The sequence below is a fragment of the Pseudorasbora parva genome, chromosome 25 (assembly GCF_024679245.1).
Source record: "Pseudorasbora parva isolate DD20220531a chromosome 25, ASM2467924v1, whole genome shotgun sequence".
NCBI lineage: Eukaryota > Metazoa > Chordata > Actinopteri > Cypriniformes > Gobionidae > Pseudorasbora > Pseudorasbora parva.
Window position 1 is genome coordinate 19,666,505 of NC_090196.1, and position 25,796 is coordinate 19,692,300.

Genomic DNA, 25,796 nt, shown 5'->3' on the forward strand with positions numbered 1-25,796 from the left:
TGGGAATGGCAGGGTCCTTGAACGGTGTCATTGGTGATAAACAGAAACAAGCGTGTTTACCGGTCACCCACACAATGTCACTTATGAGAGGTTTCTCCAATTAAACTGATGACAGGAGACATCTGCTACATGAAAACAACACAAATGAAATGTAATTCCCACCTAGCCCGCTGGGTTTGACCTCAGGTGACTGACGAGAAGATGACGGGAAGATACGATATGCCAGTCCACGAGAAGAATTGCTCTCAGAAAGAGCCTGCAAAGAAAGGAAAACAATTGCATATGGACAAACATAAAAAAAAAACATATATTTTGCCTATGTAAATATAGATGTTACACAGTTTAAATGTTTCAATTAGACATGGGGGGTTACATTTTTTTAATGCCAAGAAAGAACCTTCATATAATCAGATTACAGTTACTTTTTATCAGAGATGTATAAAGTACTAGAGACCCAGACTTGAGTAAAAGTACAAGTGCTATATCAAAAAAGTGACTTGAGTAGAAGTTGAAGTGCTCTTTATGCACCACACTTAAGTAGAAGTACAAAAGTATTCAATATTTTTTGTACTTAAAGGGTTAGTTCACCCAAAAATGAAATGCATGTCATTAATGACCCACCCTAATGTTGTTCCACACCCATAAGACCTCCGTTCATCTTCGTAACACAGTTTAAGATATTTTATATTTATCAGGGTTTTATATTGAATCAGCGTATCGATTCATGATTCGGATCGCATGTCAAACGGCCAAACTGCTAAAATCACGTGACATTGGCGATCCGACTCATGAATCAATACGCTGATTCATGACCGTTCAAATCTTTATTTGAATGTTTGTTATTTTTGGACCAAAATGTGTTTTCAATGCTTCAAAAGATTCTAATGAACTAACTGATGTCACATATGGACTACTTTGATGATGTTTTTATTCCATTTATGGACATGGACTGCTGTGTCTACACTTAGATACACTCTCGGACTAAATATAAAATATCTTAAACTGCGTTCTGAAGATGAACGGACGTCTTACGGAGTTTGTTTGTAACACTTTACAATATGGTTTGATTAGTTAACATTCCATTAGTTCATGTATTAGACTAATAACTAACATGAACTAACCATGATCAATACATTTGTTACTGTATTCATTAATCTTTGTTAATAATAATACAGATGTTCATTGTTTGTAATGTTACTTCACAGTGCACGTTAACTATATAAACAAATAGAGAGCAATTTGAGAGCAAGACAGCGCTCGTGTTGTTAAACGGTAAATGCGTGCGCGCGGCCGGGACACGCGCTCTCTCTCATATGCGCCCTGACAAGCGCAGCATTTATTCTATTCTACATCACTCACCAAACAAATTTAGATCTTTGGCGGCTAAAAAAAAAGGCAAAACGGGAGCACACACAGTCTTCTTGAAACGCTTGATTCGCTCAATGATGTGCCAGCTTCATCAAACTTCCCATCTACCATTCTGGCAGTGGTAATGTGGGTTTGTCCTGGAATGATTCGTAGCATTTTTATAATTGTAACGAGTAACTACGCAGCACATTAAAAAAAAAATCAGAGAAAAAGTATTAAACTCATCAAAAATATGTAACGAAGTAAAAGTGGAAGTAGGAAAAAAATAATACTCTAGAAAAGTACACATACCGCCTTTGTGGTTCTACTTCGTTACTATACATCTCTGCTTTTTATGTATTACATATTATTCTCACAGTGGCAATAAATTATTTATAATTCACTGATTTTCCCCACTACTTTTTAATCTTTTAAATTTTCCATTCTATAAAAGCCTAATGCTTATCTACTTTCAGAAGGTCATCCAGGTTTATGGAACTGCACTCACAGACCAACCATTAATATTAACTATATTAAATATATACAACATTGAGATATAGATGCATTTATTTAATCAAAAATACAGTAAAAAAATAAAAAAATATAGTAAAACTGTAATTTGCGGTCCATGTAATATTGTGAAGTTTTATTACAATTTCAAATAATGTTTTCTGATTTAATACATTTTAAAAGTTGTATTTATTCCCATGATGTCAAAGCTGAATTTTCAGCATCATTACTCCAGTCTTCAGTCACATGATCCTTTAGAAATCATTTGAATATGCTGATTTACTGCTCAAGAAAAATGTCTTATTGTCATTATAAATTTTGTATACAATTGTGCTGCCTAATATTTTTATGTAAGCACATTTTTCATTGAGAAGTAAAAAGTACAATTTTTTTTTTTTTTTTACATATTTAAAGAAAACTCTTACTGACCTCAAACTTCTGAACAATATTGTAAAATATTCTTTAATATTTTTTATAGTTAAAAATAATTTAATCATTGTTTCCAAAAATTAATTAGTGCATTTTATATTGTCATTGTACTAAGGCAAATTATAAAAATATTATCTAATACATTTAACCAATATCTCATGTTAACTTTTAAAGCCCTAACCAATTTCACAGACCCCATAAAATGCCACCCGGAGGTCCCTGGACCCAAATTTTATTAAAAGTATTTTTTTTTCATGTCAGCAGTTATTCAACAAATAAAGAAAACTAAAGCTTAGTAGCAGAGCTCATAATACAGTACCGTACCTCCATAGATCCAGCCTTGCGGTTGCGTATAAGTGGCGACTTTCTCTGAATATTGATTGGCTCAGTCAGTACGGCTCTGTCTGGCTCATCTTGGGAAAGGTCTTCAAGACTGCCTGGGTTTGTCTGCTTCTCGTGGTTCTATTACAAATGAAATAGGAGTGTTGGAAGTGGTCCAGCATGCAATAATTCTTAGAAAGTTGTTTATAAAATTCAAGGATTAGCAGAGTAATGTGGTCCGAAATAAATATATATAATCCTTAAGCCAAGCAAAACACACAGACCTCTGAGGAGGCGGGACGAAAGCCAAAACCCATTGGTGCATTATCCTCATCCTTGCACCCCTTTACCCCTGGGCTAAAGTGCAACTCCACATGAAAACGTTCCTCTGAGGAAGGGTCCTAAAGATACAAATATCAGGAAATAAAGCAAGAATAGAAACTGGGCACAAAGGGCTGATGTGTGTACATCTCATACCTTGTTATTGTCCTCATACAGCATAATTACAATCTGTGTCATATAGTTCAGTTCGGTCACAGCACTGAGGTAGTCCATGGCCTGCTTCCACTGTTCATCTTTTTGTTCCTAAACAACAGTAGTAACGTGCATTAAACATGATGTTTGGTGTAATGTGCATGTCTGATGGTTGCTCACTCACATCTAATAGGCCTCCATAGCGGAAGATGCTAAGCAGGGAGTGTACGTGACTCTCGCTGGTGAAATAGAGCCGGGTCCGAACATGCCGACCCGGAGACATCACTCCCCGCGAGTACCTGAACCACCAGGAGGGATGAAATACACAATCTGATCACTCACAGGTTCTATAGGACACAGCTGAGTCTTCAGAGCTCCTACAACAATGTGAAGTCATACAATATACAACAACTAAATACATCAGAAGAACATACCAAACTTGTGATCGTAAATAGGAACTTTTAAACATGTACTAAGTCATTGCATCAATTATAGGACCAGCAATGTCAAAAGTCAAAGGCTGCATGTGAAATTGCATACTTTCTTACTATAGAGTAGGTGAAAAACTGTATGTGACAAAATAAGTATGTCACCATATATTCATAAGTAATCACTGTAAGAGTAGGTAAAATATATCCAATAGACACTTTACTATCCCATGAGGCCATTGGGGATTTGTGAAGGTAGGTCACACTGGTAGGTCACGTGCCTGATAAGGGCAACATGGCAAATGTAGTATGTCTGGATTACATTCATTGTACACAAATTCATTCTATATAGAACATATTTTTCAGCGGTCGTGAAGTTATTACTTATTCAAAATAACTACCTACTCAAGAGAGTATGCAATTTGACACGGCCATTACGAACAACAATTATATAAAAAAAGAAAAACTTGCCTACCACTATATATAATTGCATTAATATTAATCAACAATATTGACCGTCAATAAAATAAATTGGAAATTCTGGTTTGAAATATAATCAAATCAAAATAAAATGACAAATCTTTTTTTTTTTTTAAAGGTCCCGTTCTTTGCGATTCCATCTTTCAGACTTTAGTTAGTGTGAAATGTTGCTGTTAGAGCATAAATAATACCTGTAAAATTATAAAGCTCAAAGTTCGATGCCAAGCGAGATATTTTATTTAACAGAAGTTCCCTTTCAAAGCCTACAGCGAACAGCCGGTTTGGACTACACCCCTGCACTTCCTGCAGGAATGACGTCACTAGAACCGTTTGTTGACTAACCCTCCGCCCAAAAGAACACGCAAAATAGGGGGCGTGGTCTTGTTGCTCTCCCACGTGGAGAAGAGCGCGCATTCAGCGCTTGCATCTCCCCGTTATGGTAAGCGGGAATACGGGAAGCACTGGCCCAATCAGAACTCGTTACGTATTTCTGAAGGAGGGACTTCATAGAACAAGGAAATCATCAGGCCGTTTTTAGGACAGAGAAAACAGCCCTGTACAGATAAGTAAATTGTGTGAAAAATACTGTGTTTTTTTACCGGCGAAACATGAACTCATGTTATATTGCACACTGTAAACATAATCAAAGCTTCGAAAACACGTGAAGAACGGGACCTTTAAATAACTGTAAATATCAATATCAACATTATAATATTTTTCAAAATGAAAATTTGTTACAATATTGTCAACAAAAAACAAAAAAATTATTTTTGTTGTAAAAAACGTTTACCATTTCAGTGAAAGTAAAATGGACATTTAATAAATATGACGTGACGAATATTAAAACATTAACTATGACTGAAACAAACAAAACTGTACAAATGAACTCTATTTGCATCATGTGACAGCCGCAAACCCATCCTCTTACATAGCATGAGGAGTTAATATTAGATAAAATTAGCATGCATGGATGCTTATTTTCAAAATCGACAGCAAATGATACACTAAAGTGAAATGTACTAATAGCAATTTGGCGCACTAAATTTGGCACACAGGATGTATAACGTGCAAAATGTGATTTAGCCTTCACACTGTCAAAAAGTTTGGCGTTGTGCCCCAGTACAGAGACTCACAGTGGATGCAGCTTGTTGACGGCCTCGTCCTCATGAGTCCTCTGAAGATCCAGCTGAATCTTCTTGACCAGAGGCAGACAGTAGGCACTAGCAATGTCTAGCTTCTCAGCTTTAGTGATTCCATACTCCTGAAATACAGTGTGTGTGTGTGTGTGTGTGCAGATAACAACATGATGAAAGAGAATAAACCAACACTGTTAGCCATGTTTATCGATGATTCTACCTGGGGGATGATGATGTCCGCAAGTGCTCTGGACAGACGGAAAAGCTCCAGCGTGTCCTCCAGACTCAGAGAACTGTTGTGCTGGGTGTCATATTTCACACAGTCATAAATGTCCGGGATCTTACTGATGTCATAGCGGCCATTTTTCATGCGGAAATCACGCTCCAGTTTGGACCAGCGCTGCAGCATGAGCTCCAGAGTCTCGCTGTGGTATAGCTGCAGGTCTGTGAATATCACATATTAAAGATGTTTATGTTAGATGTTAAAGGGAAAATGAAAATTCTGTCATTAATTTACTCACCCTCAAGTCGTTCCAAACCTATGAATGTCTTTTACTAAACACAAAATGTTTTTGATATTTTGAAGAATGTCCGTGACCAAACAGTTGATGACCCCATTGACTTCCATAGTTTAGAGGAGAAAAAAAAAAACACTACGGAAGGCAATGGGGTCATCAACTGTCTGGTCACCTGTATTCTTCAAAATATCTTCTTTTGTGTTCAGCAGAAGACAGAAACTCATACAGGTTTGAAACAACTTCAGGGTGATGTAAATTATGACAAAATTTTCATTTTTAGATGGACTATAAAAATATATATGTGAACAATTCTTAAACATTACATTTACATATAATGCATTATTAAACTTAAATGCATGTATGTCTAGCATTATTATTAACATTAATTGTATAACATTTGATTATTTTATATTCTGAATATTTACACGTGAGCAAAAACAATAAATACTTAGGATGCATTTTTAAAATTCAAGACTTTTTTATAAAAGACAACAAAGAGCTCCAACCTGCGGATTTGGGGTCTTCCAGCCTTCTACAGATCTGGCAAGTAAGGCTTTTAATGAGGGTGTGAACTTGGTCACAAGTCCTGACTGGATTGGCAATTACCCTCATGGAGTTGACCAAAGATGGGCTGCCTGTTGGAGCCAACTTAAAGAGACAGGACACATTTAGGGCTAGTTTAGTTATACTGAGATAATGAGTCATTTTTAAACAAGCAGTTGCAACTTTCTTCACCTTGTTGTAGTCCTCCTCACTGAAGTCTTTGTTCTTCTGCATGATCTCATGTAATCGAGCTTTGACTCTCTGCTGACAGTCGGTGAGAGAGTCGCTGTCACTGTCCAGCAGTCCGTTCATGTTGGCACTCTTCACCATCTGAACGAGGATTGGAGTCAACTCTCCTTCCAGTGCTAACAGACCCTAAACACAGAAATTCTGTTTTAATGTTATGTTTTAATATGTTTTAACGAAATAAAAGATAAAATAAAATAAACAAAAAACTAAAACATACAAATAAATACATAAAAACACAAACAGGTACCTAAAATGCAGTTTACATCAATCCCATCTAAAAACATGATGTAATACCAACATATCCCTGCAGACAAAACCCAAACAAACCTTTGCAAATGCTGCTGCAGTCATCTGCACACGACCTTCATCGGAGGCGTAAATTTTGAGGTCATGGCGGTAAGTGCTGTGCAAACGGAGAAGGCCACAACCAGGGAAGCCGGCATAATCGCCTACAAAAGCACATAGGAGCAATCCTTGAAGTAACATTGATCACAAGAAGAAAAATAAACAGGCGTATGTTCATATCCTAGAAAAGAAAAGGGTCTGAAGAAACAAACACACACAAATTCATAATACAGAACCCCAGCTTAAAAATCTACAGTACTTATAAAGTGCCGTATAATCAACTGGCTGAAGAATTTCTCCACAAAACTCAAAATCTCATTTCATGCATTTCAATGCATCCACACTATTCAAATCATCTAGCAATATGAGTTTAGATGCTTCCCACTCAAGTTGCAAACAGAACTCTGATTTAAGATTCCAGAATGTCCATCTGTGAGAACAGATGAGCCCCCTAAAGCAAACTACCTGACAGTTAGATTCATTTTGGGGCCATTCACATTTCACACATGCAATCTTGCCTTCAGTCCATGATATATACTGTGAGATGTGCTCTGTTTTTTAAAGCAAGAACATGACATTTGTGTATGTAGCCATAAAAAGAAGCCCATTTCCGCCACATAGGATAAAATCATGCTTTTGATACTAAATTATTATAAATACTTACATAATTAGATGCTAAATCATAATGAGATAAAAAAAAAATGAAATTGTGACAAAACTGTGACTATATCTCATAATTTCAACTATTTGTCATAATTATGACTTACTCTAAATTTTTCACTGTCGATTTTGTCAACTTCGAATTTCGTTGTTATTATGAATTCTCATACTTTTGACTTGTTGATCATTTTGAATGTTGACAATTATGGGCCCAATTTTAATGACCTAAGTGCATTGTCTGAAGCACATGGCACAAGTGCTCTTGGGGCATGGCCAAATCCATTTTTGCTATTTTAACGATTTTTGCTAGTCATTTCGCCAGACGCGTGGTCTAAAAAGAGTCATGGGTGTGTTTTGCGCGTAACGTGCAATAAACCAATCAATAAACCTCATCTCCCATTCCCTTTAAAAGCAAGCTGTACTTGCACAATGACGGATTCGCAATTTACACGGCGGAATATAGAAACCCTCAACCTGAAGTTGAAAGTCAGTTAAAATTTATGCATGTATTGCCATGATTGGTTAAATTAGTAGCCAATTTCATTCAACATTACTGCAAATAGGTAATTCTGATACCTGCAATGAATATCCATCTAACATGTAGGCATTTTTATGCTTATGTACACAATAATAATCTTTTACATTGTAATCCTTTTATTTTTCAGTGTGCTACTGCACGTCACTGCATATTACTAACAAAAAATACTGAGCTATTTTGACAACTGCACTTTCAAAGTTCTCAATGCCTTATCTTATCATTTTACGTAGCAAAAACAGGTTTACATAGAAATGAGAGAATTTAAACTATCTGAAAAAACTACCCACGTTCTGACACAAAGCAACCAACTGATTTTTGCATACATTTAGGATATAAATCTGAAATTGATGCTACCACAATACTTGACTTAAGTCATAGATCACAGTAGTCTAACAAAAGTTGGAAGTATGGAAAAAACAAACGCTGAAAACAAACAGGCTAAATTGACTTGCTTCTAAGGGGGAAAAAAAGACTGTTTATATGAGTATGTCTGAGTACAACCAATGTCCATATCATGGAATCGTCCACTCAATCAGTGCCAAGCAAAGCATGAAATGTTCCTGTGCTGCCCTTCTGAATGGATTAGTTTAATGAGATGGATGTCAATTAATTAAAAACAATGCAAGACCAATGCAAAATCAAGACCACACACAAATCCAAAAGCTCTTCTTACCACAATCAATAGGGGACTCACAGCCAAGGGACCTGCAGCTGTCTAGTTATCAATTGAAGGTAAAGAACGGCACATTAACCAGTAGTGCAAGACACTGCTCACTCAAGCTACGTTCACACTGCGAGTCTGAATGCTCAATTCACTAGTCAGATCTGATTTTGTGGTATACCTGTTTACATCAGAATCGGAATTGAAAAGATCAGATTCCATGTTGTTTGTGCTGCTGTTCACACTGTCATGCCAAAATCAGATCTGAGTCTCACACGAGCACATTTACCTGCAGTCTGAAAGTAGCCTCAGTGAAATTAGAAAAAAATGGTTTGACTTTGTAAGTCTGTGAATTCTCACATTCAATGAGTTACATCCAATTAAGTGCAGTGTGCAAATATGGACTAGAATTTGAGGTCCAAGGGAAGTAACTGAACTTCACAGGAAAGAATCCACAGCATGACTAAGATGTATTTTGTGTTGGTGCACTAAAAGTTAAAGGTGTTACTTGAGGTAAAGAAAGATTTCATTTCTCCTCAAGTCCTGCCCTTACATGCTTTTGTATGCCAAGCCCAATGAACAAACAGGTGAAACAGGTTTCCTGCCCAAAGCAATAATCTTTGCAAAACTGCATCATTGCCCCACTACCTAAAAACAGGCACAAAGTCTGACACAATACCTTATCGTGCTATCCAATTTATCAAGATCTCATGCAAAAGGGGCACAGAGCTTCCAAAACAATTGCTCCAGCAAACAACTCGGGCTGGATTAAGGAAAATCTTAAAACATAAATTAAAGAAAGAAAGAGTATGCTTTGTTGCCATTTTATAATATCCTATAATAATAATTATATTATAATATTCATATTTGAATATATCTGCATTATTTAAATGTTACAATAGCAATAATTAATACTACTAATACTAAATATATTATATATACTATAAATTATATAAATATATACTAGGGTTTAAATTATTCACGGTTCAGTTTGTATCATGGTTTTAGTGTCACGGTTTCGGTACAGTTCAGTATTTGTATATGTACAGTAAATGTTCAGAGAAATTAGGTAATTTGTCAAATAAAAATAAACAAAATAAGAACAAATAATCAAACTACAAGCAACAGCAAAAATACATACAATACAGCAAAGATGCATGTACAATAAACAGTGCTTTTCAGGTACAGAAACTGAATAAAAATAAATCAAATATTAAATAATATTGCATATTATAACCTTAACTGAATATATTAAATAAGTAATTTCTTTGTCATTTGTTGTTTGATTAACGTTAAAAACACAGACAGAAGGTTGTGTCTTAAAGGGCTTCTTTCCCTTTAAGACATAAAGCACAGATCCGTAACACATGAACACGTTTTCTCGTCTGTTACGTTTTTTTGTTTACACAAGGGAAGATATTTTAAAGAATGTCAGTTACCAAACAGCTAACTGGAACAATTAACTTCCATAGTAGGAAAAAAAAAATACTATGGAAGTCAATGATTCCAGTTAGCTGTTTGGTAACTGACATTCTTTAAAATATCTTCCCTTTTGTTTAGCTGAAGAAAGAAATTCATACAGGTTAGAAACAACTTGAGGGTGAGTAAAGGATGACAGAATTTTAATTTTAAAGTGAACCATACCTTTAAGACATAACCTTCTGTGTTTGCTAGGATACTCGCCAAGATGGGCATGTTAACATTTTTGTATGTGTGAATTTGTCCGTTCAAGCGCAAAACTTAAAAGAAAATGTAATATCGGCGTGCCATCTGCGTGCTTCAGATGAGTGCGCACACACACACACACAAATACACACAGGTACAAACACACCCACACAAATCATCTCTTAGCGCATATTTTATTATATTTATATATATATATATATATATATATATATATATATATATATATATATATATATATATATATATATATATATATACACACACACACACAAGTTACGGACCCACTTTATATTAGGTGGCCTTAACTACTATGTACTAACATTGTAATTAATCATTTGATACAATGCATTTATTGTGTACATACATGTTTTTACATTGTACTTACATTTTCAAAATTACCTGCATGTAATTACATCTGTAATACATTTCTGTAGTTACATTTGTAATTACACAGTTGGCACTTCCCTTCCACCTAACCCTACCCTTAAACTGACCCATACCACCACACCTGTCCCTAACTCTACCCATATCCCACCTCAATATCAGCAAAAGTGCTTTGCAATATAATATGAACACTATAAGTACATTGTACTTACTTTTGATGTTAGTACATAGTTGTTAAGGCCACCTAATATAAAGTGGGGCCCAAGTGACTAATGGGTGGTATTAGCAACATCTTATATTTCAATATCAACCAAGTGTCACATTAGTTTTGGCCGGTCACTTCAATAAAGCTCCCATTAGCTGACTTCTTCAGGGAGTTCTCAGGGTTCAGGGAGTTCTCAGGGTTCAGTGAGTTCTTGTCCAGAACAGAACCATACACCAATTCAAACTGTATGCTAATTGTTAATCATATTTAACTGTAGTGGTTCTGACAGAATATTATATAGACACTATAAGTCAAACTAAAATATGTCTGAAATATATCATTGTATTCGATATACTGATGACTATATGATGACCTCATTTTCAAAATAGTATTTGGGTCTATTGTATTTGTATCCTGTTCATTAGTAAAGCTTTCTGGCTCATGCAGACATAGCGTTATACCTTGTCCTCCAGGGTACATGCAGCGGAAGGCTCGTCCCAGCTCCTCGGCCTGAACTCTACCTGCTGGGGTCAGCTCTCCACCCCACTTCAGCACCAGCAGAAGGGATGGCCCCTCCTTCTGATAGTCTGCCATAGATACAGAGATCAAAAGTTATACAACAGCAATGTAACATATATTTATATGCATGTATTAAACACACATACCTTCCTCCTCACTGGAGGCTTTGGGCTGCCCATTTGGCAGGTATGTCAGCTGTACCTTCCTGTTGATCCCAGAGAAATGGCCATACCTGAAAGACAATACATGGGGCAGGGGACATAAACATACCAGCCCCTCTTGATAAGCATTCTCTCACTGAACAACACAGACAGCACACATCAGACATAGCACTGGGCTCAAACCACTAGCAGGTGCTCTGTGGCCTCCATGTTTCTGGAAACATGTATCTGAGTGACCTTCCCAAGCTGGCAGGGGTTAATCTGTGCCATACCAGGGCTGTCTCTACAGGAATGACAGGATTTGGGAGGAATAAAATGTGGCTTCTGCAACAGTGCCACGTTTTTAAAATCACACAATACAGCAGAGAGTGGAGAATTCTGGATGGTTGGTCTCTACAATTTAATGACTGCTTGAAAGAACTGCTTTTATATAAAGCACTACTATGCATCAAGATAAATATATACTATTGTTCAAAAGTTTGGGGTGTGTAAGAAAGAAATATTTTTATATTAGTTATATTAGTTTATAGTGCACTTAATCATTGAAATGATCAAAGGTGACCGTACATATAATGTTAGAAAAGACTTCTATTTCACGTAAATCATTGCGCCGCTGCACCCATGGTATGACAGCAGTTCCTTGATTATTACGCAGGAATGAGTATAGTTCCTAGCCATATTGGTCATATTCCGTCAGTCTTAGTACACGATGTAATTACAGAAAGTCAAGTTTTAAATCAGATTCTATGATCTATGCTAAGCTATGCTAAAAGTGCTACCGCCATACCCGGAGATCGGCTGAGTGGATTCGAAACAGGTAAAACTAAACTGTTTAATTCTAGGGGAATTGGAAAATGAGCCTATTCTCAAAAATAGTGCCATGTTCCTTTAAAGTAATTTTTACACCCCTGTAAATGGGCTACAAATCTCAGGTGAAAATGGTCATTTAAACCCGTCTACAAAATAGTGGATTACACAGTATACATCTGTGTCGTTTAATATTTTGCCTTTTATCACTATTTATGTTTGTCTTTCTACAGAAAAAATATTAAGAAAATCTCAAATTTGAGCTGGGGAACTCTGGTTGAGTTGACACAGAAGAGACTTTTTCAAAAGCAAAAAAAAATCTTACCGACTCTAAACTTTTAAACAGTAGTGATAAACATTTAAGCAACAACAAATATTCAGAAAAGAAGGCAAAAGAACAGAATTTTACAGGTTCAGACAAGGGATGCACAATACCTCTGTACCGTACCAGTTGTCAGCCAATTGCCATTTTTGCGCATTATTTTTTATTTTATATTTTTATTATTATTGTTTAAAACCGTAAATAATAATAAAAAATAGGCCAAAAAATCCAGCCATTTAACAATTAAAACTTCAACAAAAACAATATTGGATATGATACAACTTGGTTTAAACCTTTCTTTCTTTCTTTTTTATCTCAATGGCCAGAAACCAACTCTGGAGTGAATTTGCCACCATTTGCTCTGCTGCATTGCATTTAATCATCCCAAAGCAAAGCACCTGTTTCCTAGTTAATCTATGACCCTGAACAACCGATAATGTGTTGATTAGGTGCCTCATTTGAGTTCAGTGAGAGGAGTAAGGAGGAAGTGATGGATCATGAGGGATTAGAAACACTTTCAAAATGACATGCAGATGCCACACAGAATTGCAAAAGAGATTCATCTCCAAGGTACGGTCAATTTTTGGAGCCCTCATTAAAGTGTCAGTAATTTGGACAAAATCTCAGGTTAATGAGGGTTAGGATCCACTTTGCCTGCTTTCTAAAGAGACAGGGGATATGAGGGTGCGCACTGATTATCATTCAGACTGGATTCCCTTTGGAGAGACCGGCCAGGACACAAAGAGGGACACAGAGAGAGGAGAAGAGAGAAAAGGAATGAGGTTAAGAAACTCATTCATCATACTCATCATATGAGGACAACTAAGGAAGCACATAAGTCAAGGTCACACTACAGTCAGCTGTTCATGACATATCAAATGTAATTCTCCTGACATAGGCATCCATGACGCTCAAGACTAGAAGACAGATTAGCAATGTAAGTTTAACGAGGAAATCAAGTCTGACTAGGTTTGCATGTAATCATATTCTATTCAAACAATCTCTGCAAAGCAAATCTTTTACCTAAATCTAAATGTTACAACTAGGGATGCACAGCATAGCCGTACAGTATCATTTAGCAGCCAATATTAGAGATTTTTTTTTTTTTTATCAGTAGTGGTTGATATTGGATTTAGACCTTTGGAAAGTTCATCTTTAAAAACACAAATATTTGAATAAACCTCAAACCAAATATCAATTCACATTGTACAATTTAAAGGATTAGTTCACCCAAAAAGGAAATTTCTTTCATTAATGACTCACCCCAATGTCGTTCCACACCCGTAAGACCTCCGTTCATCCTCAGAACACAGTTTAAGATATTTTATATTTAGTCTGAGGCCTTCCTGTCCTTTGAATGTAAGTGTATGCACACTTTGCTGTCCACGTCCAGAAGGTAATGAAAACATCATCAAAGTAGTCCATATGTGACATCAGTTGGTTAGTTAGACTCTTTTGAAGCATCGAAAATACATTTTGGTACAAAAATAACAAAAACTACGACTTTATTCAGCATTGTCTTCTCTTCCGCGTTTGTTTTCAAACCTCAATTAAAGAATCAAACGGTCGCGAATCAGCAGATTGATTCGTGATTCATATCACCAATGTCATGTGATTTTGCCAGTTTGACACGCGATACGAATCATGATTCATGACCGTTTGTTTCTTTATTTGAGAAACACGGAAGAGAAGACAATGCTGAATAAAGTCGTATCTTTTGTTATTTTTGGACCAAAATGTTTTGTTGTTGCTTCAAAAGAGTCTACCTATCCAACTGATGTCACATATGGAATACTTTGATGATGTTTTTATTCCCTTCTGGACGTGGACAGCAAGTGGGCATACACTTACATTCAAAGGACAGGAAGGCCTCTGACTAAATCTAAAATATCTTAAACTGTGTTCTGAGGATGAACGGAGGTCTTACGGGTGTGGAACGACATTGGGGTGAGTCATTAATGAAAGAAATGTCATTTTTGGGTGAACTAACTCTTTAATGTGGTTATAAACTTTTATTTTTAACATATTTAGGCAAAACAATACAGATTTTTAATATTTGTCACTCATCGTTTATTGGTCGTAGCATGAAAATATGTAAAATTTATCTGCATCTCTGTATCAAGCAAATTTGAAATATCAGTGCATCCCTAATTAATATTGAATGCATTGAGGTTAGCAACTATTAATATAAAAAGTATACTAAATGCATGAGACACTCATTACCAGTCCCTGCTATTTATTACACTTCTTAATTTTTTTACATAATAAATTCAAAAGTAAACAATTTTTCCTTTCATTATTTTCTATTTTAGCTAAACTGATAAAGCCATCCGTACAAAATATGCAAACATTTGTGCAGATTCTGTGTGGGCCTATTTATGAATAATTTCTATAGTTAAGCTAATCAAGACTACAGTATATATTTGGAAGTGATTACATTTTTGGCCAGACCTTGTGCAAGAGAAGTGTGAATCTTCAGAGGAGTAAATGGAAGACAGAAGGAATCCAACATGTTTTAGAAATGGATTGAGATGAGATGATAGTGTGTGTACAGTAGCTTTCGAGAAACTCACAAAGTTGGAAACGGAGGGTTGGGTATAACAGGATCATACTTTTGAACAGTTTACTCACATCTCCAGAACCGTCTTCAACTGTTCTAGTTTGGATTTCTTCTCCTCGATTTCACAGTCATTATGTAGGACCAGTTCTGCCAACAGCTGACGAGCAATATCCAGCACTTCCTGTAAAACAACAAATAAAGTGTTTTCATAATGATGTGTCATAATGTTTTCATAATGAAGTCTCACAGCTAAAAATTGTCAAAGATAATAATAAAAACATTGTCTATCAGCCCAACCCTACTATACACTAATGTGAATTTGGTATGTGCCTGTATGGGAAGTCAGCGTAATTGATAAGTACAGGGGAAATATTTAGGTAAATAGTTGTATAAGTGTTATGATAAAATCATATAGGCTAAAACCTAAATAACTAACCGCATGGTAAACGTTCACACAAAACCCAACAGCTGATGCCCATGTGCAGCTGATGTTTGTGCTGCAGGCACAAACACTGGGTAATTTTTTGCAACTATAGAACAAGTAGCATTTGTCATAAAAATTAATTAAACGTGTAGATTAGTCTAGCACTTTGGGATTGTTTTTAACTATGAAAAGGGCTTTACAAATAAAATATATTATTATTATTATTATTAGATTACTTGCTTCAAAACACACCCACCTGGAGCTGTTTTGGTTTCTTCAGCTTGAGTTTTCCGGTCTTATAGCCACCGTATTTCTCAAACAATTCAAAAAACCTAAGAGAAATTGAATCGGTCATAACCAGAAAATAAAATACTTCAATCATTGATATATATTTGGCCCATTCACAACAAAGGACGATAACTATAATTATAACACTAAAGATTTGTATGATTAAAACATCGACAGCCAATCAGAATCATTTAAAAAGCTTGCGTATTTAAAGTTGCCGACCACAAAAGAGAATTTAAAAAATATTATAACAAACAGAATGTTATTGGGGGTGGATGCTAATATAGTTATTGTTATAATTATAGTTCTTGGAGGGAACAGGCCTTTAAGCACTCAGAACAAGAGTGACAACTGTTTAGTTGTAGTGTGAAAGCAGCCTATTAGAATCTGTCACTTACAGGGCGTTTCTGACCTCCATCTTCATCTTCTGTTTGGGCGTACGGTCACCATGACGAATTACAGCAATAACACAACGAAGCTCCATCCTTCAGACAAGAGATTCAAAAACATATACTTATAGTAAGCGTATAATTTTACCTAATTGGTTTTAATAATCCAAACTCCACAATAAAAAGCTACTAGACTAGAGGAAGAAATATATCCTTAGGACATGAATGGTAACTCACATGGTTCCTGAGGTAGTCGGGACAATAGGGATGTCCTCCGCTTCCATGGGGATAGACCAAGGAATGTGGAACTGAGGAGCCAGCTCTCGCATCACCATGTTCCTGAGGGAAATGCATCAAATATGAGCCAAAATAACCAGAAATTATCTTATAAGATAGGAATGATTACATCTCAGCACAACCACACTATTCCCTAATTTTCAGCTGCTTATAGCTAAATTAGGCTCCTTTCATAATTTCACTATTATTGAACTAGACTGATTTGAGCTGAATAATGACACTATTATCTTCTTTAGAGCTGGTTTATAATTTTATGTAGTTTTCTACATAAATATTGCATTTTGCAACATTCACACTGTTACTGAAGTAAAATGAATCAACATTGAACTAAAGTGAGCTAAAAAAAGACACTATTGTCTTTCTTAGAGCTGCTTAACAGCTGAAACTTGTTCATTCCATAACTCAAGAACTTTGCAACATTAATAATGTTATTTTCTTGTTACTTTAAAGCTGCTTTGAAACAATCTGTATTCTATAAAGAGCTATATAAATGTAAAATATTTTGCTGGTCTAAGCAGGTTTAAGCTGGCCTTAAAGGGTTTGTATTTAAACTGGGTCATTAATGTAATAGAAATGTAAAGTTATTTTTGAAATTGGTACTTTATAGAATGAGAAAAGACAGAAAATGTATTGAGAAGAAAATCATTTGAGAAGTTCAAACACTCACTTTCTTTCTAAGCACGATCATTCGAATATACTCCCAGGTTTCTAGTGATACAAAGCCATATGGTAAATCGCTGAAGTAACCCTTTAACTCCTAGGGCTCAGGACATGGGAACATCCGGCGCAATGCGACACCAGACACAACACAAGTAAACTGCCTGATCTGCGGCAACTTGATTTCGGCCTGCAACTCAGTCTGGAAACCTGTACATTCATTTCTACTGCTTCTGTGCACTTTTGCGGGAACCAATCACAGACTGGCTTATCCACCTGGTGAGCTATTGGCAAGTTTAACACGATGACAGATAGAGAAGCGATGGGTCGATGCCTGTTGATCACGCCTCTTGTGGTCTGATTGGTTGAAGGACTATCCAATTGCGTAAGTATAGAGTAATTTGAATAATGCTTGTTTACCCTCCCTCTTGTGCAGTAGAGAATACAGAGCAGACTCCCCAGACTAATGTTCAGTTTTAAATTGAGCTTGATCTGGTTATAGCCAGATAAGCATCATGTTGTTTAAATAGCAAATAAACAGGCGCATTTTTGGCACGTGTCTTCATTTCCGCTCGCAAATTCCACAATGTAAATAGCGAATCCGCCATGGCACAAGTGCAGCTTGCTTTTAAAGGGAATGGTAGATGAGACTATGATTTGTTTATTGCAACTTACGCCCAAAACACACCCATAACTCATTAAGAGAATAGGTACAACCATTTTAGACCATGCACATGGCGCACCGGACGTTTTTTTTTCCGTCGTTAAACTAGCAAAAGTGACCTAAGTGCACCTGCGCCATGCATTTCTGACCATGCGCTCAGATCGTTAAAATAGGGCCTGCCAAGTGTTTAGCTGGTTTAGTTACAGTAGGTGGTCAGCTCAAAAGTGCCCAAAACCACTCCAAATCCAGTCAACAGACCAGCCATACCATGCTGGGAGACCAGAAAACAAGTTTAGAATGGTTTAAGGATTAGTTCAGGAAAGAACTGAGTGTTTGTTTGATGATTATGTGTTGACTTTCAATGAAAGGGCAAAATTGTTTGATATTATGCGATTAATATAGTTGGGAAATGTAGATTGCATGACAAGGAGATTTTTAAGTTACCACAGACAAGACGACAGCAACAGGGCTTCACCTACCCCAGAACTTTGGCACAATCATCATAGTACTTCATGGAGTTCTTTACAAAGCTGAAGCCATTAACGTCACAAACAAAAGAGTGGCCATTTGCTCGAAGTAGGTCAAAACCACACACTGTTTGCTGGGTTGGAAAGAGGTTATGAGACAAAAAACTCAATTCATTATTATTCTTAACCTTTAGCTACTTGACAAAACAGTTTTTCTTTTGCAAGGCTTACCTTAAATGCAAGACACACTTTTCTGGCCACGAGCTTCTCCATTGCGGTTAGCATCACAGGATAGCGGATCTCCTTCCCCTCACTGTCTCTCTCTACTTTCCCATCCAGGGCAGGAGACTTACGGGCCTCTGCATGAGCATAATCAGGCCCTACGGTGTAAACCTACAAGATCCATCAGGAATAAACAAACTATCCGACCACCAAATTCATGTTTAGACATAAGATACATAGATACCTTAACATCTGTGCCATCTGTGGGCATGAACTCCTCGTAGATATAAGATCCAGTCTTACGAACAGTACTTTCAGGGGAATACACACTGCTCCGACTGCCAATCTACAGGAGACAGTATGAGCTCCAGACCTAAAAATCTAAAGTCATAAAAAATGTGCAGTTCTGTACCTTTCTAAAGAGACGCTGGCTGCCCCCACCGGCCGAGGTTGGGTAATAGATGTAGACATTGTGGTCCTCAGCGGAGACGGGCTTCTCCACAAAAGGTTTATGGAATACTTCCCCGTTCACTTCCACATGGTCCTCGCTCTCCACAAGGTTACACTCTGATGTCGCAAAGTCAAAATGTCACAATCTTTCACAATACAAGGGTATTTCTGTACACACTATGAGGAACTTCTAGGAAAAAACAGCATACGTGTTTGGAACATCATAACAGTTCATATATTAGGGATGCAGAATCTGTTGGGGGGACTAAACACAATATATTTTAGTTTTTTCACTGTAAAATAAGTATATATATAATATTGTTCGGTACGACATTCATGGTTCGATACGTGCTGGTGAATTGCGTTTTTTTCGATTTTGCAATTAATTAATTATTTCCATTTGCCTCCGTTTGAAATATCCCTCTGAGTTTATTTTGGCTCTTTCTGAGTGTGCCTGTGAGTCTACGCGCTGATATGAGCAAATATCCAATCATATGCACTAAAGCTAGGGGGTGTTAGACGCGTTTTAAAGCCTTGCCGGTTGAACCTTTCATGCATCCAAGAGAATGATATGTTTAACCGGCAAAGCACGGACTGTTCAATGCATGCACTGTTTTGCATTGAGCGCACGCACTAAACGTCTGTCAAACACACGTGATTACTGGACAGTCTTACTGTGCTAATACTGTCAAATACACACAAGGTTAGCATTTAAACAAAGTCGGTTATGTCTAAAGTGAAAGTAAAATCGGGTGCGACAATGAGATGTGAGCAGGTCTTCAATTGACAGCAGCAGCCTAGTGAACTGCTTGTCCTTAAAGGGACAGTTCACCTCTAAAATGATGTTAATAAAAAAAAGACCTTTAATACAGTAGATTTTAATAAATGTTGTATATTGAAGACTATGTAGTTTTAATTTTAGCCTACATTTATTCATTCAATTTCATACTTAAATGCTACTGTACATCTCTGAGCTGCCACAGTAAATCTTTATATATATTTATTTTATATTATACAATATACTGGGAATGTGTACAAGGGTTTTTTTAGGTAAAGTTTTAAGTTTAAGTAAGGGTCTTTTAAGTAAAATAAAGAAAGAGTATTGCAATTAAAACATTTTCTTCTTAACCTTTTTGCTGTCGCCTAATAATAGAATAGCAAAAAAATACAAAAAACGAACCGAATCGAAAAACCGTGGTTAAAAACCGCGTTATGTATTAAACCGTGGACTACCTGTATTGTTGCATCTCTTCTCTAATATATATATATTAGAGATGCAACAATACAGTTAGTCCACAGTTCAATACATATCGCGGTCGGTACCGCGGTACATAAGGGCCGGGACTTTAGCGCGTTAATTAAGATTAATTAATTACGGGACTTTAACGCGTTAATAAAGATTAATTACGCAAAAAAATAAATAACAATTTTAACACACTTATTTTTGCATCGCGGAACATTTTTCAATGAATGAGTTTCGCCGGACCGCCAATATATCAAGTAGGCCTAATGCCGCTGCGGAGAGAGACTATTCTTTCCAGTGAAATCACAAAACTAAATTGCACACACACAAATGCACACAAAATGCAACGTGTCCATGCTCTTAACATACAATCATTGATGAACATTTTAATGAAGAAAACTATATGAGCAGATTAGATCTCTGAACATTTGAGACGATTTACTAAAAGTACTACTAGAGGAACTCAAATATAAGCAGCGAATGTACGTATTTATTCACTCATGCGAAAAACCTTATTTGCAAATAGTCCCAAATTGATTATTTCCCAACTAGAATTAGACCTAGAATTTCATTCACTGTTCTGTTTGACCTGGTTATGGCCTTGCTTTTAAATAGTCTATTATTTTAAATAAAAATAAAAACATTTATTATTTCAGTATTACATAATGATTTAATTTCTATTGGCCATATTTATTAGTAAACAAAATTACCATCACACACCTGATAGGTGCTAAGGACGAAGAATAACCAGATCCAAAAATCTCAAAAATATATAGGCAATAAAAAAAAACCTGAGTAGGCAAGAGAAGCCTATTCGAACCATTCATGTTTAAAAAGGAATGTTTAAATTCAGAAGAAACATTCATGTTGAAGAACTGTTAATAGTAAAGACTGAGAAGATGGGGGGGGGGGGGGGGGGGGGGGTCCTGATGCGGCCCAGCCACATACATTTCTTCAAAATTACGACCAAGGTAAATAGCCTTTACCCTCTGGTCTGTCGGGGTCCCTGTTCAACACTGCATAGCGTGGAAGGTCAATGCCCTCTTCCTGCAGAATCCTGTAAACTTCCCTCCTAAAGCCATGAGCATAGTTAAAGTCTTGATCAACTCACAAAACAGGGTTTGCTTGTCTAGATTTTTTCACATGAAGATTTACCACACCTGTCTTGAATGTAATACTGCATGTTGAGGTCATTGATAAGGAGGGGGTTTCTTAGTTTGGCATAACTCACTGCTTTGTCAAGGGGAAATCCTTCAAGATGAGAAAAAAAAAGATTAATTCACATTATTTAACAATAAAAGCTTGGTGCAAGTAAGATGTTTTTGTCTCTTATGCTTGCTCACTAAGGTTGCATTTTTTAAATAAAAAATACAGTGAAAACAGTAATATTGTGGAATATTATTACAATTAAAAATATATTTAAAAGTATGTATGCTTGTGAAAGCCTAGCCAGAAATTTGGAAGGTTTTAAGTTTTAGTTTAGTAGTTTTGAAAGCAAACTGAGACATAAACTAACTCTAAAAGCCAGACCTTAAAGAGCTTCCAAATGGTAAAAGTAACTTTATGATGCACTCATCTTATAAATACAATTATTTTGACATATTTTGAAAGCAGCATTAATAAAACTGAGACAATATGGCACATCAAGACTGCAAGCTAGTGGAACTGCATGTGAAACTGTGTGTGATTCAGATACCTTTGGAATGGAAGGAAATGAGGCAGTCACACAATGGCCACTTCTCCACCGGTTCATTGAGTATAACCTCCTCTGGAAAAATGACCACAGTGATGTACTCAAACTTACAGAGCCTCTCCATAATCTCAGTCATTGGTTTGGATTTTGATTTCTTCATCATGGAGCAGATCCCCACCACGATCTGACGTTCTGACTAATAGAAGAAGACGTCAAATGACTTTCAACAATGCTTCGATCAATGAAAAGGAATTTGATTGACCCCTGAGAAATTCCGTACCTGATCCTCCTCCTCATCCTCCCCGTAAGACCCAGAGATGTTCCTCATGTCTTTGTCATCCAGTTCTCTGCCTTCACCACCCTCATTTCCAATCAGGAACCGGGGGAGTCCGGTGTTGTACATCCCCTGTCCACTTGACTGCGACATTTCTGTCGAGTCTCTGTCAAACTGTCAAATTCCCAGCACACCATATTGTGCTGAAGCTCAGGGGTGGAAACATTAGATAGATGAGGTGCGTAATTCAGTTGGGTGAGGCTCCAGAAGTGACTTCGACGATCAGGTTGACTTAGAAAATGATGGTGTGTTTAATCCTTACAAATTTGGTGTCATCCTTCCAAAATCAGGAATATTTTGAATTTATGCAGATCTCTCTCACAAAATCTATTCCTGTTCTTACCTGCAATAAAGTAAGATCCCACACAAATATATTAGCTTATATTATGTGCAACGGATACATTAAGATATTTATAATGGTACAAAATATATTTTTCTGTTCTTTTGAACTTTATATTCTTAAGAAAGCTGAAAAAAAGTTTCCAGAGAAGCTGTTGTGGCTGCAGGTGTACTATTTTTTTCTACCAATTCAATGGCCGGATGTCAATTATTCCTTACATAATTCATTACATTACTGTTTGTACTGTATTTTTGATTAAATATATATACATTTGAAAAATAAATTCATTAATATTAGGTAATTACTGTAACAAATTAATAATAAATACCTTAGCTCAATTAGGACATTTAAGTAGCTTTTATAAACGTACCTTAGAAAAAAACAACATTACTGGGTATATATTGAAACAAAAAAAGTAGCTTTTAGTTAAGACAGCTCAAACATGCATTTTAAATCGAAGAACGAACTGATGTGACAACATTTCAAACAAGATCAGGCCAAAACAAATGTTTGTACAGAAAAAAAAGGTTCCCTCAGGCCGGTAAACACCTTTGTACTACAGTTGGTCTGGGGCGATTACATAATAGGTTGGTGGCTCCGCCTTCTTTCACGTGGAAATCTTTTTTAGCTCATTTCCACTGTTGAGACTATTGAGGCCAGATGTCTGCGAGTGAAAACATTAAGCAGTGTATTGTTTAAGGTGCTATATAAATTAACTTGACGTGACTTTACAATGAGCTAGAGTGCCGAACAGTGTTGGGTATAATTAGTTACTGTAATTTAATTACTTTTCCCTTGAAAAAAGTAGGAGTAAGGGATTATTTTTTCTGTAATTTAATTACAGTTACTTCTGATATAATTGAACTAAATACTAAATATAATTTTACATAATTTAATAGTGAACTTAACATCAAACTTTAAAGTCTAACTTTAAAATTCATGTTTTTATGCATCCTTCTCACATTTGTAATACTTTGGACAGTAAATAAGAGTAATTTATGTAGTTTTATATTATGTATTTGAATGAATTAAAAGAGCCGTTTCATGTCTAACCTTGAATTGCTTAACTCGAGGTTGATATAAGATTTAGAAAGTAATTAAAACGTAATTAGTAATTAAAAACTTTTTGAAAAGAGTAATTTGTACAGTGATCTAATTACACTATTGCAGATGTATTTAGTAACTAGTAATTAAATACTTTTAATTTATTTGAGTAATTTACCCAACACTGGTGCCGAATTACAGAGCCTGTGCAAACATGTCCACGTTTCTATGATCAGATGCTTTTCTTATGGTTAATTAAAAAAAAGTACTTGCTGTTTTCTCAGTTTTGTTGTGTTTATTTTGTTATTGAAAAGACAGCATGCAGCGCACCATAATATATTTCACATATCTAACCGTTACTCTTAGCAATGTGGGCGGTGTTGGATGTTCGCTAACAGTACATTGTCTTCTCTTCCGCGTTTGTTTTCAAACCTCAAATAAAAATTCAAACGGTCATGCACAGCGTATTGATTAATGATTCGGATGTCACGTGATTTTAGCAGTTTGACACGCGATCCGAATCATAGAACAATACGCTGTGCATGACCGTTTGAATCTTTATTTGAGGATTGAAAACAAACACGGAAGAGAAGATAATGCTGAATAAATTTGTAGTTTTCGTTATTTTTGGTCCAAAATGTATTTTCGATGCTTCAAGAGATTCTAATCTAACTAACTGATGTCACATATGGACTACTTTGATGATGTTTTTATTCCCTTTCTGGACATGGACAGTATAGTGTGCATACACTTGGATACGCTCTCGGGCTAAATATAAAATATCTTAAACTGTGTTCTGTAGATGAACGAAGGTCTTAAGGGTGTGGAAAACAACATTAGGGTGAGTCATTAATGACATAAATTTCATTTTTGGGTGAACTAACCCTTTAAGGGGGACAATTAATTAGGGGAATTCCCACGTCCAACATCGTCTGAAACGCAGCATTAGTCTGGGATTTTCTATAAAACCGGCCATACCCTGTTAGGACAAAATGTGTGTGAAATCTTGCCAGCAGAATGCTAGGAAGTCAATGCATTATTTGCTACTAGAGTGTTATGGGTGTTTTAAGGTTTTGCTAGTGTGAATTGAGGTTTCATTCGTGTCCCTAGTGCATGTGGAATAATAAAAGTAACGTTTGGCTTAGGAAGTTCCGCTAATAATGCTAATAAAAATTCTACAGTAGTTAAACAAGTCTTACAACTACACTTAGCCTACAATTTCCAAAGTGATGCCATGCTTTCCAGTATGCTGACTGCAAGGGAAAGAATGCACTGTTGCATGCATATGCTGTTTCATATCATATTTCAATACCATGCTGGTACATGCCATGCTAGCTATCCCTCTAAACAAACAGTGCACTCTATTCAATCCGAACTATCCTTGGGCAAGTGCACAATGCCCCTCCCAGTCCCATTAAGCCACCCAGATATAAAATTGATGTGCTCTTCTTACATATTTTGCAGTTTGTGAGAATATTACAGACTACAAATACCAAACACTTTGCATGTGACTTAGGACCCCATAAATAGCCACAGGCCCCTGGCAGAGGTGACTCTGGGGGAGGGTGAAACTTGGATCAAATGCTGAGGTCTACGGCTTCCAAAGATAACTCATCACGCTGTGGACGTGTTGACAGGGAACATTAAGTTGAGACGAAGCCGTCTACAGTGACCCAGGGTCAGGCAAAACACACACAGAGATAAACAAACTCATAAATAAATGGTACTATCACTTACAGTTAAAGCAACAAAGGAACCAGGGTCCAATATCCTTACAAGATAATATAAAGATATAAGCCTTCTGAAAGATTTGAACACATTAAAGGGATAGTTTTAGCACATTTCAGCAGCTTTTGACTACCATAGTGTGGGGGGGGGGGATTACAAACATTCTTCCAAATATCTTCTTTTGTGTTCAGCAGAAGAAAGAAATTCATACAGGTTTGGAAAAACTTGAAGGCGAAATTTTTCTTTTTGGGTGAACTATACCTTTAACATATC

General features: G+C 36.3%; 1 protein-coding gene across 3 annotated transcripts in view; it reads right to left on the bottom strand.

The window, feature by feature from the left end:
- The window catches only part of ppip5k1b (diphosphoinositol pentakisphosphate kinase 1b), a 47,443-nt gene that overhangs the window by 18,875 nt on the left and 2,772 nt on the right, over positions 1-25,796 (bottom strand). For 2 of the 3 annotated variants that reach the window (XM_067435942.1, XM_067435943.1), the window contains exons 2-25: positions 22,358-22,754; positions 22,081-22,273; positions 21,545-21,635; positions 21,371-21,456; positions 19,104-19,258; positions 18,936-19,037; positions 18,701-18,862; positions 18,482-18,603; positions 16,622-16,723; positions 16,394-16,480; positions 15,964-16,039; positions 15,355-15,464; positions 11,580-11,665; positions 11,376-11,501; positions 6,763-6,884; positions 6,379-6,561; positions 6,150-6,291; positions 5,346-5,569; positions 5,123-5,250; positions 3,266-3,380; positions 3,085-3,192; positions 2,892-3,008; positions 2,611-2,748; positions 163-256 (exon numbers count right to left, since the gene is read on the bottom strand). In XM_067435942.1, coding sequence (XP_067292043.1) covers positions 163-256; positions 2,611-2,748; positions 2,892-3,008; positions 3,085-3,192; positions 3,266-3,380; positions 5,123-5,250; positions 5,346-5,569; positions 6,150-6,291; positions 6,379-6,561; positions 6,763-6,884; positions 11,376-11,501; positions 11,580-11,665; positions 15,355-15,464; positions 15,964-16,039; positions 16,394-16,480; positions 16,622-16,723; positions 18,482-18,603; positions 18,701-18,862; positions 18,936-19,037; positions 19,104-19,258; positions 21,371-21,456; positions 21,545-21,635; positions 22,081-22,273; positions 22,358-22,504 — 3,016 coding nt within the window. In that variant the 5' untranslated portion in view covers positions 22,505-22,754. Of the gene's footprint in view, positions 1-162; positions 257-2,610; positions 2,749-2,891; positions 3,009-3,084; positions 3,193-3,265; positions 3,381-5,122; positions 5,251-5,345; positions 5,570-6,149; positions 6,292-6,378; positions 6,562-6,762; positions 6,885-11,375; positions 11,502-11,579; positions 11,666-13,415; positions 13,440-15,354; positions 15,465-15,963; positions 16,040-16,393; positions 16,481-16,621; positions 16,724-18,481; positions 18,604-18,700; positions 18,863-18,935; positions 19,038-19,103; positions 19,259-21,370; positions 21,457-21,544; positions 21,636-22,080; positions 22,274-22,357; positions 22,755-25,796 lie in introns of all 3 variants that reach the window. The other variant, XM_067435941.1, reaches the window with a different exon arrangement.